General features: G+C 43.1%; 1 protein-coding gene across 3 annotated transcripts in view; it reads left to right on the top strand.

Annotated features, from left to right (window-relative positions):
• KDM4B (lysine demethylase 4B) overlaps positions 1 to 15,186 on the top strand; it is a 155,005-nt gene that overhangs the window by 97,221 nt on the left and 42,598 nt on the right. For all 3 annotated transcript variants that reach the window (XM_039516106.1, XM_039516107.1, XM_039516108.1), the window contains exons 8-9: positions 7,740 to 7,936; positions 12,343 to 12,381. In XM_039516106.1, the coding sequence (XP_039372040.1) occupies positions 7,740 to 7,936; positions 12,343 to 12,381 (236 nt within the window). The remainder of the gene's footprint in view (positions 1 to 7,739; positions 7,937 to 12,342; positions 12,382 to 15,186) is intronic.

Raw genomic sequence — 15,186 nt, 5'->3', positions numbered from 1 at the left:
AGGGGGTCAAGGCTCATTCCTTCCCACAAGCTCTCAACTACCAGCGAGTAAACACACAAATGCACTTTTTTTTAGCTCTTCCTGTTTTTTTCCCCCTCAAATTTAACTCTTCATTAACCTGAGGACAGGTAGTCCTAATTTGCCTTTCCCATCTTCCATAGGCATCTTCCTGAAACTTATGGTGCCTTGGCCAGTTTACAAAACTTGGGCATCTAGATGGGTGTCCGCTTGAAGCCACAGAATGTGGAGTTTAGTGGAAGGAAAATTTAGAGAGGGGGCACGTGACCATGTTTCCTTTGCCATATGTGGGTGGGTAGTAATTAGCTGAACCCTAGTCTGCCTGAATTAGGTCAAAGACATAAACCTGCAGGTTAGGGTATTGTACTGGGAAGGGAGCCTTTTGGAGACAACTACTCTGAGAGATGCAGGTAACAGAAACCTGTAACCTTCTTGCTCAGTTAGTGTTCTGGAATTTTATGTGGAAAGAGGCAGTGTGAAAAGTATTAGCAATATATGTTTTTCCCCAATATAAGTGAATTAGTGGATAAGAATTTTAGCTTCCTCTTGGAAGCAGCCATTTTGCTTGCAAAGCAACCTCCTCTGCGACCCCAGTATCATGGGCAATCCAGAGTTAGAGGCATTAAGTCAAAGCTTCTGTCCTGCTTTCAAAACTGCCTTAACAAGGAGAAGAACTCCATCTTTGAATGTGTACATTTTTTCTTGTGTTTAAACCAGTATTAAAGCAAATACTGGAATTTAGTTCAGTCTTGGCAGATCTTGCATTTTGCCAGGTCTGAATTCAGCAAAACATTCACAACAGGCCTGAGTTCAGCAGGAGGCCCAGAACTGCCATTTTTTTAAAACTGATTTATTTCATCTAAGCTTCTATTTCTGTATGGGGAGAAATGTTCATTCGCATTAACTTTCCATATGCTACTGAGCAGATTGGATTCTGTTTCCTTTTAGTAGCTGGGAAGTCAGTTGTTGGGGAGAGAATCCACCTTCCATAAAAGCGATAAAATGAAATTCAGCTTTCTGTATATTTCTATTTTATTTTTATTACTGTTTGTCAAATGAGCGATTTGACTTAATCCTCTGTAAAAGGACACGAATTATTATTAGTGGTCATAAAAGACAATTTGACACATCTGAAAGACATTGGTGAGACTTAGCAGTTTCCCTCCTCCCACCTATTGGGAATGGTAAAAGGATGGTAAGAGAGGATGGGAAGGAAGTCCTTGGCTTGACTAAATAATCAGTTCTCCCATTTAGACTGTGGTAACGTGGCAATGAAATGACGTTTTAGCCTTTGCCGGGCTAGGACACTGTTTGCCTCTTTAGGAAAAATATTTTATTGTGTTCATGCAGTCTCAGGCTCTCAAAGGGGCCTGCTGTATCAGATCTGCTGGGATGGGATAAGTTGCAGGACTCAAGATGGGGATTTTATTTACTACTTTGTCTTTTTTTGTATTTTAATAAGCTCTGTCTTAATACTACAGTAGACTAGCCTGAACTCTATATTCTGTGATAGTGTGAAAAGAGGGAAATCTGTTCAATATTGACTGTCCTCCAAGCTGGGATCTTCAGCTTATCTAAACAGATTTATTTATGGTTCTTTTACATTTGCTTTGCCATGCTTGGATAACCAGATCCCTATTGCTCCTTGGGGAGGTGGTCAGTGAAGTCGCTAGCTTCTGAAATGAGAGAGGACATGGGGGCAGAGGAAGCCTCGGTAGAAAATATGTGGAGAATTCCCCTGGATTTGGTGAATTTCTCTGGATTTGGTGAATTCCTAAAAAGCCCTTCTGGGCTATGAGGAAGGTGGACTTTTTGTTAAATACTTAGGTCAAGGGCAACACTAAAACTGAATAGATATATTTCAATTATTTCACTGAATGGGCCCTTTGAGTCTGTCTGAGAATCATGATTCACGTGGGCACCAAGCTTCTGCCCTCTCATGCTTCATGTAGGCACCAGTCCTGTGTTCTGTCTAGAATGCAGGCAGGATGAGAGAGAGCTTGTTATGTTAAAAATGGTAGGCATTCACCCTGCGGTGCAGGATTTTATCAACAGGCCAGTGAGGGGTTCACCGGGTGAAGCTTTTTTACTGAGCTGTCATTATTTTGTTTTTCTGAAGTCAATTTGTTGCCGCTTTGGGTCTCTGATTCCCTGTAACTGAAGGAAAACAGCAAACCCTACAACATTCTTTCATTTTCCTCTGAACTTGCCAGCAGGTCCTAGGAGACCCTGGTTATGAATATTCTGCTGTTTGATCTGTCACTTTCTCGGCATGCGTGGTGACAGCCACGCTGTTTCTCAGCAGTTTGGTATGGCAATCTGAGTACCAAATGAGAGGAGGAGAGACTCAAAGATGCTTGATTAGATCCCAAAGTCCCTTAACTCCATAGCTGTAAATTTTTTCATCTGTCATTTCAACTTGACAAGTGTAGGGCCTTCATGTTGCCATTTAGTCATGGTCCATGCTTTTGGTGACCTTGTCACTCTAACGCCTTCTGTGGGTCTAAAGCAGGGATGAATTCCACTGAGAGAGCAGAGAAGGAAGCCTGTTAGAAAGATTCCTTGGGCTGCTTGAATGGGGTTTTTTGCAGCATTTCACTTGTAGCATGTATCGGTGGGTAGGGAATGTAAAGGGGAGTTGGGGCTGTTGTGCTGTGACGATTGGGACTTCACATCAGGGTTTCTGTAGTCCAGCCAGCACCAAATATGTCCATCCAGCTCCATTTTTTGAAGAAGACATTTATTGCTTATAAAAGTGATTAATCTAATGCATGCTGGCTAAGCTGCACAGCAAATCAAATCCTGTACCTATTAAATCCAGGCAAAAGGGTAGCAATGGTTAAACTTTTCTGCCACTATCAGGAACTGGGGCAGCGTTTTCTGAGCAGATTTTCTTTTCCCTTGTGCAGATCTTCTAAAATCCAGTCCAGAACTGGCCCAAGGCATGCCATCTTGTCTAAAGGTATTAGCATTTAGGGGCTTACATAAAGGGAACAAGATTTCATACCTCTCCTTAATGCTATTGTTTGGGTGTAGACTCGCTCATTTTATAGCATTGCAACTAAAAGGCCTAGACATGTTTTGATTTGAAAGCACAGATTTTTGGAAAGCAAATTGAACTCTGTAATGAGGTACTAAATCTCAGGATTCTGTGTAGCTTTAATTTAAATGTGATTAATTCTGCTTTGGACTATTTTACCACACTTTGTTTATGTGCAGACTAATTTTATTTTCTGTTCTATTTATACTTTATAATTTGAAGGTACATCATAAATATTGAGAGCTACCACCTATGCTGCATACAGGTGTTGCATGCACTCTCTACAATCTCTGGTGAACTATCAGTGTTCCAGCTTTAGTGACATAGCTTATTAGGCAGTGCTACTTATCCCATCCTAACCCTCCAGCAAGGAGAATGGGGAGAGGCAGAGTAGACATGGGCAGGGTTGTTGATTTGCGCATGCCTGTTGATCTGTGTTTTCTGCAGCAGTCACAAAAATCCATTACAGACATTCTGGGAATTGATTAAATTGTCACAAACAGCTGTACGGAGAGGGGTTTCTTGAAGCACGGCTCATCAAGATGTCCGGTATCTCCACATGCGAGGCACAGCTGAAGGGAATGTCACTGTCACTGTCACCAGAGTGTATAACAGTAAATAAGGGGCAGGAGAGAGGAGAGCAGTCACATAGCTTCAGTGCATGATGTGTGGCCTGGACTGATTGTGAGGAAGGTTTAATGTCTTAAGATGTAATGTCAGCTCCTTGTATCCAAGTGGTGGCTCTTCTGTTCTTGGAGTTGAGGAGGCTGATCAGCATCCCTCATCTGGGTTCATGCTTACCTGAGATCTGACACAAGTGTTATTTCCTCTCCATTCTGAATGTGTCCTCATCTTCTGCACCCCCTTTTCTGAATATCCTGCAAAAAGAATTGGCCTCATTTATTCATAGCTAGATTATAAGCAGAAGAGGCCTGGCTCCTTAATGTAATCACCATTTTTATACTTGAATGCATCATAAAGGGGAATATCTACAGAGCAGAATCAGAGCTCCTGCAGTACAAGTCATTCAGGGGGCACCAATTCCTCCTTTGTCCTGGTCTCTTACCATTTTGTACAATGGTTGGAACACAATAGGTCCCCAGAGTTCTCAGTACTTGAGAGAACCTTTCAAACCTCTTTTAATTGCCCTCCCCAACCCCCATTTGTTCCTAATTTTTCCATTAGAAACTAACGGCACAGCTAAACTCCCTTTCAGAGAGCTTTCTGTCCCTGTTTGCAAATTGGCAGAAGGCTAAATGGGGGTGGGGAAGGAAAGAGAGTGTGTGTGTGTGTCAGTCACTCACCTTCAAAAATTCTAGCGTTTGTAGCCACATTCAGATACTTAGCAATATTTGCAAAAATGGAGTGATGGGTAAGAAGATGTGGAGATGGGGCAAAATATTTAGGATTGGGTGAGTTATCTGAACAGGAAAACTGAAGAATATGTGCTTTCTTTGTCCTGTTTCAGCTGCAAAAAACAGCTGATGCATTTAAAGCCAGCCTTCTGCACCTCTACAACCCCCGGTTTGCAGTTGCATTGAGAGTACTTGCTGCTTGAAGCGGGATTATGCTGCTCTGGGAGAGGGAAGGGGGTGGGGGGAAGAATTGTTTGGCCATTGTGGGACCATGAATATGACACAATTGCGGTGGCTGAGGAAATATCATTGTACAGGCTGGAATAGGCCCCAGTGGAGAGAGGCTGTGTGTAAATTATTCATGCTCGCTAGTGTGAAAGCAATAAAATAAAATTAAAATTGAAATATAAACATACATCATGTTACATTTGTGCAGAAGGCAGGGAGCTTGGCTGCTGCAGACTTGTGGCATTGTAGGGGATTGCGGAGGTTAAGCCATGGAGACTGCAGCCTGGAGTGTCACTTCCCAGAATAACAATTGGACCTGAAATAGCCCAGTGTGTGAATTTCTGGCAATCTTTGTACATTGAGCGTTTGGGGCTTGCACCCCCTGCCTTGTGGGAATTAATGTTACCTGTTTTGGCTTCCATGGTTGCATTCAGGATACTCAGCCCCATCTGGCTGGATATTTGCCATGTATTCCCTGAAGGGAGATGACCGTAGTGTGCTGAACACATGCTGGTACCAAGGCAGATGCGGGAGAGGGGATGTTCCTTGTCTCTACAGCTTGTTGTCTGGATTAGCCTTTTGCAAAGGGGAAAAGAGCCAGTCTCTAGGACCAACTGGTGATCTGCTCTGCAGGGTGCAGCTTCAAGTTCCATCTCATAGGAGCACACAGGTGCCTTTTTTAATTACTTAAGGGAAAGCAGTTGAAAAGCAGCTCGATACAAATCCCTTAAGCCACTATTGATGGAGACACTGGGGAAAGCTTCTGCCCAGCCCAGAATCTGAAGCATGGGGCACCATCTGTGTTCTGGCAGCTCCTTGGCCAAATTACATTCCAAGCCTTTCTTTCCTGCACTGTTTTTCATTAAATGAATTGAGTTTGCTGGAAATTGTCTGGCCATAAATATTCCCTTCTGCTCAGTACAGTCAGGTTATTATTGCTCCCCAAGTCAGTGCTTCGTTGCAGAGCAGAAGGTGGCCAGCACTCCTTATGAAATGAAAAACAAGAATGGAAAAAAAAATCCTCCGGCTGAGGAACTGGGGCAGCAGGGAGCTCTGCAGAGAACCTTTCTTCTCTCTACTGCTTCACATTCAGGGCCATAAATATTTTAATGCTGTTAGTAACAAATGAGAGAAGAAAGGGGAGGAGCACAGCCATACACCGTCTAATTTAGTGCATTTCTGCTGAGAAAGTGATAGAAATGTAAGCGGATGGCTTGGAAAAGGTATGTGTGGGTGTTAAACAGCTTTAAAAATATAGTCCTGGAAAATGGCTCTAATTACATCATCCTCTGACTACAAAGCAGAATGGAAATCCAGTGTGAGTGCAAAACAAGACAAGAGTTTGTGGTTATCTGAGAGCACAGCTAGTAAGGTGCTATCTGCTTCTGAGCACCAGAAAAGGAGTAAGCACAACTCACTTGGGTGATAAGTTGGTTTTTGTGAAGCTCTACATTCCCCTGATTTGCTAGCAATTTACAGAGAGGCATATATACTCTGGTGCTTCAGTGCTGGGGGCAGAAAACACTCTCTGTAAGGGGTATGGATAGTCTCGTACATGACTCATGTAGTTTGGCATGGTGAAAATCTGTCCACCTAAAATACATTTGTATCTAGTCTCTTGCACAGCTGCATACAGTAATAAATGTGTATTTATAGTTCCACAGGTCAATTTTAATGCTGTTTTGGTAGCCCCCAAAATGGTATAAATTGTTCCGTGGTCTAGAGATGCTTCCTCTAAATGTCAAACAGTTATTGCTGTTTAGCCTTTTCCTTACTTCCCATCTGCTCAGCTCTTTTCCCCTCTGCATCCCCTGCAATTACATGTACCACTCTCTTCTGAAGCTGCAGTAGCACAGATCATTTTTCAGTGCTGTAGCCAGTCTTTAGTCACCAGAGGCTGTGTGTGGACACAGCCAAGCCTCTGTCTCTGATGTTCAGTTCTAACAGTTTAATTTAACTGTTACCATCCCACTCCTGGGGATCTAATAATTATCATGACAACTGTTTCGGAGTAATAAATCACTTTTTAAGCATCTTTTGAAAATCATTTCCTTAACATGTGGATAAATGTATTCTCTTGGTTGAACTGTAATCAAACTCAGACAAAATTAATAGCAGTCAGGTTTTCCCTGCAGGCTGTTGGTTGACCACGCTACTTGATACACATCTGTATTTTTATTCTAGCCTGTTTTGTGTGGGCACAGCTGCTTCAGTGCCAAGCAGGCCTCTTGGTTACTAGCTGCATCCAGAGGGGTCAGCGCATGCCCCCTCCCTGCCCCCCTCCAACTCCTGCCAACTGGTCAGTTAACTTTTGGTAGATGGGGACAGCTGGACAATGCTCCTCCTCACATGCGAGCTGTGCTCCTGTGCCAGCAGTGAACAGGCCTTGATTCTGGATGCTACCACTTGCTGTGCACAATCCTTTCCAAACCAGATATCTTGATTTAGGAATGTCAGATTTAACAGGTATGGTGTGGCACCAGGTTGGGCTTTTGTTCCTTTGAGGCCTTTTTTTCAGTTAGGAAATGTTGTCCCGAGGGGTTATTTGTATTAGTTACATGCTCACAAGCGATTGGATAATGGGGATCTAGAATCTTTCACCTCTGAGCTTTCAGGTCAAACCCTGCCCGGGTCTGTAGTAACCGAAGTTTCTTACCATCTGACTGATGGCCTCAATCAATTTCAGTAGACCAGCATCCCATTACCTTAGTTGCCACTAACTGGCAAATTTGTCAGCAGCGTCAGAGGATAGGAAAAAGATTACTTGGAGGCTGAGGTCTCAAATGCCCTCTTCAAGTTTCACCAGATCAAGGATGAGGGATACTGGCAGGGCTGCGTGGGGAGCTGGCACAATCTCTGCCTTTGCCTTATCTGTTCTAAGGGCTGATGGAGTAATTCATTTTCCAAGGTTTTCACCAACTATTCTCACATCTATACACCCCTGATATCAGCTGTGAGAGTTATAAAGTAGATATGCAAAGTATTAACCTGCTTTGGGAGGGGGAAAGTCTGGGGGGGTTGGAAGGGGGAAATTCCTCAGAGCTGGCCACACTGGTGGAGGCATTGGACTGATCACGGTGCCTGGAATTCTCTTGCAGTGCACTTGCCGCAAAGACATGGTGAAGATTTCCATGGATGTTTTTGTGAGGGTTCTACAGCCGGAACGTTATGACTTATGGAAACAAGGGAAAGATGGTGCTGTTCTGGACCACATGAAACCCACAGCTCTGACCAGCCCAGAGCTGGATGCCTGGAATGAGACAAAGCCTGAGCTGAAAGCTAAGCTGCTCCGCAGGTAAGGAGGGGATGGCATCCACTAGATGCTCATAGTTGTAGTGACTAGAGTATTTGGGGCGTCTCTGTCTGTCTGAGGGATAGCTACCAACCCCTGCCTGAAGAGTGCCTGAGGAGCTGCTGTGCAGTCTTGGTGGTACAGGCTCTGGTGCTGGGGTTAAAATTTCAATTGCCCATCTCTAACAAGCAAAGTTCATATGGGGCTCAAAATTCCTAGGGCTCATGGGTTCCCATTTATCTAGGCATTTGTACTGCATTAATCACTGTGATATAAGAGCCTTAAAGCAGCTGGCTTGGGTGTAGGGCAAGTGTTGTCAAAAAGGTCCTGCTTGGGACATGTGGTGGCTCAGTGAATTGATATTTCCAGGGAGGAGTTTACAGGCAAGTGAGAAGAAGGGTTTACACTTCTCTAACAGCCCAGAGTCCAGTGTCTTGTCCTCCAGTGGTAGCCAGTACTGGCATCTCTTAGACAAAGCCATATTAAACCCATAATTCACCTGGTCCACTCTGCAGTGGTGCATATAGCCCATCTCAGTGATTGGTACAGTATGAAAACGAACATAGACAGACATAGGGAGAAATTGCTTCCTGACTTCTGCAGGCAACTGAAGCATGAGATTTGATTACCTTATTTTAGCTTCTCTAAACTTGAGAGAAATTGTATTCTAGTGTGTACACCCAGGGCTCAGGAGTCAGGACTCCTGGGTTCTGTTTCTAGCTCATTGTGACATTTTGGGCAAGTTACTTAACCTCTGTGCTTGGTTTTACACATGTGAAATGGTGTAATACTACTTTGCTTCCCATGGTTAGGCTTAATGTTTGTGAAGGACCTTAGTTGAAGGACACTAGAGAAATTCAGAGAACTTTTAGTATTAATATTGGCACATATAGATGGGCTTGGAAGGATTCGACTCTTATTGATAAATGTTGGTAACCCTCGATTTCACTGTGCACACACAAAGCAACAAAAAATATTTCCACTGAAGATTATCAAAATCTACAGATAGCCATGTTCTTCTTTCTTTGCCTTAAGTTTAAGGATATTTACTTGATATATTTTGACATATTATGTTGGCAATTTGTGTGTTAATGGTTATAAAACTTTTAACTTTTTGAACCTCAGTGTTGACGATCATGAAATCGTTTCCTGAACCCACCAATATCTCTCACAACTGAACATTTAAATTGATAAAATAGAAAAAATGCTTAAAAATTAACATTGATATTATCTGTCAAAATTATTTTTTTAAAAATTCTGCCAGGTGTGTATATATAAAAATCCTTTCCCCAATACAACCCTGATTCTTAGTTTTGCTTAGTCTTTTCCCTTTGGACAGATGCCCACATCTCCACTGGCCCTCTTATAGTTTCATCAGAAGGGTCAAGGATTGAGTTGGTCGTGGAAACGGATCTGCTCTTAGTCCAAGAGTCCAACCCTCTCTGAAAGGGTTGAAGCTCATTGGCAGGGTTGTGTGATGAAATATGTGCTGTATCTGTCCATGCAGTACCTACTTTGCTGATGGAGGATTTCAGTCAATCTGACACTTTTTAACCAGAACTAAATTAATGCAATGCAAAAACGTCTTCCCTAGCATATGGACTAATTTTTAGCAATAAGAGACTGTCTTTACCATTTGAGACAATTCTGGTGACACAGAAATATTGTCCTGGATTTCACTCTCCCTGATGAAACTGACCATATAAAATTGTCGTTTTAAAATTAGTACCCAGAATTTAAACCTTGTAAATACTGATCTCAAGTCACTTGAAAAAAGTAAGTCAGAACTATTCTGTGTCTTTTGGTTGTATAACTCCTTTACAGTTTTTAAATATTATGGCAACATATATTCTTTGTAAATATAAACTTGTGTGGCCCTCATCCTGAAAAACAAGATTCCATACAGTAAGTATGATAGCTCCATCTACCAGGGAGCAGGAGGAAAAAAGACTGTCAGCAACACAAAGTATATCTAGCTAGGCTCCTTCACATTTTCCTCAGTCTTTTCCCCCCCCTCTCTTCTGGAAGCATGGAGTCCTCTGCCTTTTGCTGCTTTTATGTCTAGTTTGGTTTCTGCATTTATCAAAAGAAAGTAGTAGAGGAAGTGGAGAGAGGAAAATGACCTTTAAAGAATTTTATGAAGAATTGTTTTGAGACTGCATTCCCTATGAATGTTGCAGGCTCCTAGTCCACAGGTGGATGACTCCCACTCTGCTCTGTCGCCCCCCCTCCCCCGGGGCACAGTCTGGTCTCTTCTGTGGGATATGGTTAAAATGAATGAGTTGCTGAACCTCTGATACAGCCTGAGCAGCCAGTGGACAGCGCTGGAAGGCTTAGATGCCTCCAGATCCTCAGGGTGCAGTTCTGGACTCAAACCTCTCCTCCAAGCAAGCCATTACTGGATCTTGGGTCCTGATTTCTCAGGGCATGTCTACACATGGAGATTAACTCCAAGTCCTTAGCTGTCCCTCCCAGGGACTGAGGGCCCTGAGGAGCCATGACTCCTCTCATTTTCTTTGGGTAATTCTAAGTTTTTTTTTCTCAGACAAGGGTGTAACCTTCAGGCGTGCCTTTTATTTATTCAGCGGGAAAGTACTATGTTCAGGGAATCCAAGCCCTCTTTATTGAGTGGAGGCATCAGCCATATTCTTTCAGGCAACTGAGTTCCGTATCTCTGTGCTGCCCCTCAGTCCTTGCTTTCACTTTTCCCTCTGTACTTTCCTGCTCTCTGCTGCTCGGTCACATATATCTGTGGGCTTGCTGGTGAGCTCTCAAGGGGCCTGCTTGCTACTGTGCTTCTCTTTTAGCTGCCGTGTTTGTGTGACTGCCTTTATTGCAGCATCCTGGAGACCTCCCAGGGGTCCTTGATTCCTTTTCTACTGCCCTTTCACTTCTTGCTAACTACCTTTAAGGGCTTGTCTTCGCTACCAGAATAAGTCGACCTAAGTTACGCTATTCCAGCTACGTGAATAATGTAGCTGGAGTCGACGTAGCTTAGTTCGACTTATCCCGGTGTCTTCACTGCTCTACGTCGACGGGAGATGCTCTCGGGTTGACTTCGCTCACTCTTCTCGGAGAGCTGGAGTACTGGGGTCGACCGGAGAGCGCTCTGTAGTCGATTTAGCGGGTCTTCACCAGACCCGCTAAATTGATCTCCCGGTAGTCAAGACCAGCCCTAAGTTTATAGTTTGTCCTTTTTATCTTTTTTTTTTCTTTCTCTCTCTCTCTTCTGTCGTCTCCCCCCCCCCCTCCCCCGCCGGTCTACAAAAAAGATGCAAGTGGACTTTCAGCTCTAGCTGTGGCTTTCAGCAGCAACAGAAGACTCGCCAGTTCCCTTAATGGTGGTGGTTACGTTTGTGGAAAGTGTGCCTAGTTAGCAAAGATCTGGTCTCTGTTTCTGACTTCCAGTTCAGCAACCCTGTCTCTTCTCATGCTTCACTCAGTGCTGACTCTACTCCTTGTTGGCTGGCTTTATCCCCCAGGTTTTTTGTTGGGGTCCAGGTAGTGCTCCTTTTCCAGAAAGAGAGATTAATTTACCCTTACATGGATCGCTTCCTCATCAGGGCATTTTCTGCCCATGCGCTTTGAGGAGTTGTTTTTTTCCCCAGCTTACACTTTTTATGAATGGAGAAGTTCAGTTCATAACAATAAACAGTATGGTACAAGTCACTTACATTTCATTTTCAGCTATGTACTACTGATTATTTTAGCATAAACATCAGCTAATGTGCTTGCTTCACAATCCCAGCCTTCACTTTCACACTCCTCCTGAAGCCAAAATAAGTAACACTTGGGTTCCTATACTGATTGCACTATATATTTTCCTATTTAATTTAATAAAACCCTCCGTTCTTAATGTAAATGAAGTAGGTACAGAATTTTCAGTTTTCTGCAAAGTCTAGGATACCTTGCCTCAGAATTTAGGTCCAACTTACTGGTGAGTATACAGGGCCGTTGTTTTAGATAGAGTCACCCTACGGTGCTGTGACCACCATCACTCCTCAGCGGTTAGATCTTTCCTTACTTTATAAGGCTGATTTTGGTTGTCACATAAAGCCTAAATTTTGTTCTCCCTGCTTATCACTTCTGCTTGCTGTATGGAATCTTGTTTTGTAGGATGGGAGAAGAGTGGGCATGCTACAAGGGAAAAATTACATACCCGTAATTGTTGTTTGTAGTCCCCCCTTTTCTCCCATCTTCACTTCCTCCTATCACTTATACACCGTTGCTCTTTTACACACATGTATATGTCTCCTAATTCCGTTTGTTTTTAGGGTGCTTTTAAATGATTTGAGGGAAAAGGAGTGGAACGTGGCTGTATAAATCTCCTGTGCTTTATGGTCTTTTTGACTTAGCTTCCTAGCAGGTGGCGCTCTAATGTTTTGCTCTACTGGAATCTTGTTTTGTAGGATGGGAGATGAAGAAGAGGACAACAAACAAAATTACCGGTATGTAATTTCCCTTTTCCCTTCCCTATTTGCCTGAGGTCCCCATTATGAAAAAGGAAGAACATTACGTTATAGCAGTGATAGAAGGAATACTGAACTCTTCAATAACGGACTGCTGGACAAAACAGAACCCAATCCCAAGGCTCTGATACTATGGGTATGAGCCACAGCATAAATACTTAGAGTGAGAGAATGGGTCTGACCGCTTTAGGGATGTTTGAACCACACCTTCCTATTCTGCCCCATACTTTCTTTGGTAGGAGGAGATTATCTGATAATTAGCCATTTGTTCCACTTCTCCATTCGCTAACCCTGGTGATAGGCATTTATGCTATGCTCATATAATCCAATTCTAGCCTCAACGAGACCGTATTATCTCCATGTTTGCTTCTCTGGAAGAGAAATAGCATGGCCTGAATTCCAGACATACTCCTAACTTCCTACTGTTGAATGTATCCCTGGGTTTTTAAATCCTTTTTCCTAGTGTGGGAATAGCTTCTCATTTCACTCTATCAAATCCCTTCATAATTTTGAATATCCCTGTCAGGTCATTTAATGCCGACATGTCTGACTGAACTGAGCTCATTGTGATGCTGGATTTTAGATGGTTGTCAATGTCAACTGTATTTGCCACACTGGATTTATATTCAGGATTCAGTTTAAAATAGCTTACAACTGTGAAGGTTTTTCAACAACCTGTGCAAGAAAGCAATCCTGCACTACCCTCTAGGACCTTGATTACCTTTCTTTTGGTTTTGCCTGCTTTGCTTGTCACTTGAATAGATGAGTAATTGGAATGCTGTAATTAAGGCTGCTTTATTGGAAGAAGCTTTTCCTGTTCTATTTTCTGACTCTGCCCTGTAGCTGTAGCATAGAACCACATCCCAGAATCCCTTGAATGACTTTCTCTGTCCTTTTGTCAAACTACCTCTGCTGCATCACCCATGTTTACATCATTTCTCTCTGCAAACTAATTGCCATCAATCTGCCCTCACAAGTAACCCTGTTTTATTTTCCCTCTTTGGTAAACAGTCTACTGTTTTTATTAAATCTGAAGATGTTTTCCTGGGTTGGCTAGGTCTCTGTTGTTTCAGTAATACCAGTCTTAATCTTGAACACCTGTAGCTGTAAAATCAGCAGTTGAGTCATGTGTGATCCCAGTGGCATGGAGGATATTCAGGTACTGTCTCTGAGGCCTCCTTTGTTTTACCTTTGCTTGATTTCCTAATGGTGTGCAGCTCCTTCTGTCAGGAGAGAGGCTTTCCGGGAGCTCTGTTTGTTTATCGCATTCTAGTTCTGGTCCGTCCTTCTGAATGTGCAGCTGATATACTGAATAAACCTAGGCTAGTGAAGATGCTGCCCTGACATGGTATTTGCATAATGGTTAATTGATTGTGGCTAAAGCTAATTGGTCAACAGAGTGGGTTGCCAATAAACAGCAGCTGCATTCCAAAAAGTTTAATTGGATTAGAAGGTTTTATAAATGAGCTGCCAATAGGAGAAGCAAATGGGAACTGGAAGGAGAATGGTTTCTCCCTTGGTCATGCTTTTTTAAGAGGAAAAGTCTTTATAAAGAGGAAATTGAATTACAATAGAGGTTTCATGTGCCCAGATAGAAGCCAAAAGATCCAGTGTGTGTGTTCTCTTCTCCACGCTCTCCTGCTTTCCCTCCCCTACCCTTTCCTTTCCCCACGATGCTTGCTCTGCAATATGCAGGCTCGTTCTGTCCCCTCATCTAGTATTGTGCAATGGTAGACCATTTCCGGAGATAGCTCCACTTCATCTGAAATTTATTTAAATTGATAACACCAGCAGAATATTAATCACAACAGACCAGTGTTTCTCAAACTGGGGTCACCGCTTGTGTAGGGAAAGCCCCTGGCGGGCCTGGCCAGTGGGAGCCGCGGTTGGCTGGACCTGCGGACGGGGCAGGTAAACAAACCGGCCTGGCCCGCCAGGGGCTTTCCCTACACAAGTGGCGACCCCAGTTTGAGAGAAACTGCAACAGACCTATAACTTGTTTTTAAATCCTAGAACAAAGAGTTAGGTTCATTTTAAAAAACAGTATCTGAGACAGTCTTCCCTAGGAAGCCTGATGAGCGAGTGACTGTTTTAAAAACTTGCAGACCTCATAAATGTGTCTGTTATCTTAAATCCAGGCATTACTAGCACCTAGGCAAGAAAGAGGTTGGTTGTATTAATTGGAGCTTATCTCTGCTTTAGGGTAGCCCTGTGTTGTCCTCCAGGACTCTGCCATTCCCTTTTGTTGCTTTGTGTCATTCCTGCCCCCAGCTTTCCTGCATACAATAATTGTCCTGTTACTTTAGAGAAAACTGAGTGGTGTGGGGAAATTCTGTGAATGCCCATTTTATATGATGGTCCTAAAATACTTCAATTATGATAATTTTACAGGTAGTTGGCCTCTTAAATATTGCTCCATCTCAGAGCCAATCTTCCTAAAATAATTTCAGTCTCTTCCTTCTCCCACATAAGCTTCAGCATGATCTGGTAGTCAGCACTCTTGGGTTCTTTTCTCTGGACTGTGACTGAGTTACTGACCTTCTGCAGGGTCACTTAACCTTTGTGTGTACATTGGAAATGATACTTGCTTCCCAGGTGTGTTGCGAATGTTAATATCGGTATAGATCACTTTATGAATGCTAAGTGGTATTCCTTTCCCTCTTTCTGTTTGCTCCCCACACCCTTCTTTCTCTGTGTGAGCCTACTATTTAGCAGTGAAGCCCCTCAATTAACCTGGGTTGTTGTAAAATGTCCACCTACCTGTGTCCACTCTGTACATTGCTT

The sequence above is a fragment of the Mauremys reevesii genome, linkage group 26 (genome assembly GCF_016161935.1).
Source record: "Mauremys reevesii isolate NIE-2019 linkage group 26, ASM1616193v1, whole genome shotgun sequence".
In the NCBI taxonomy this organism is placed as follows: Eukaryota; Metazoa; Chordata; order Testudines; family Geoemydidae; genus Mauremys; species Mauremys reevesii.
Note: the sequence above shows the minus strand (reverse complement) of the source record. Positions and strands in the feature narration are given on the sequence as shown.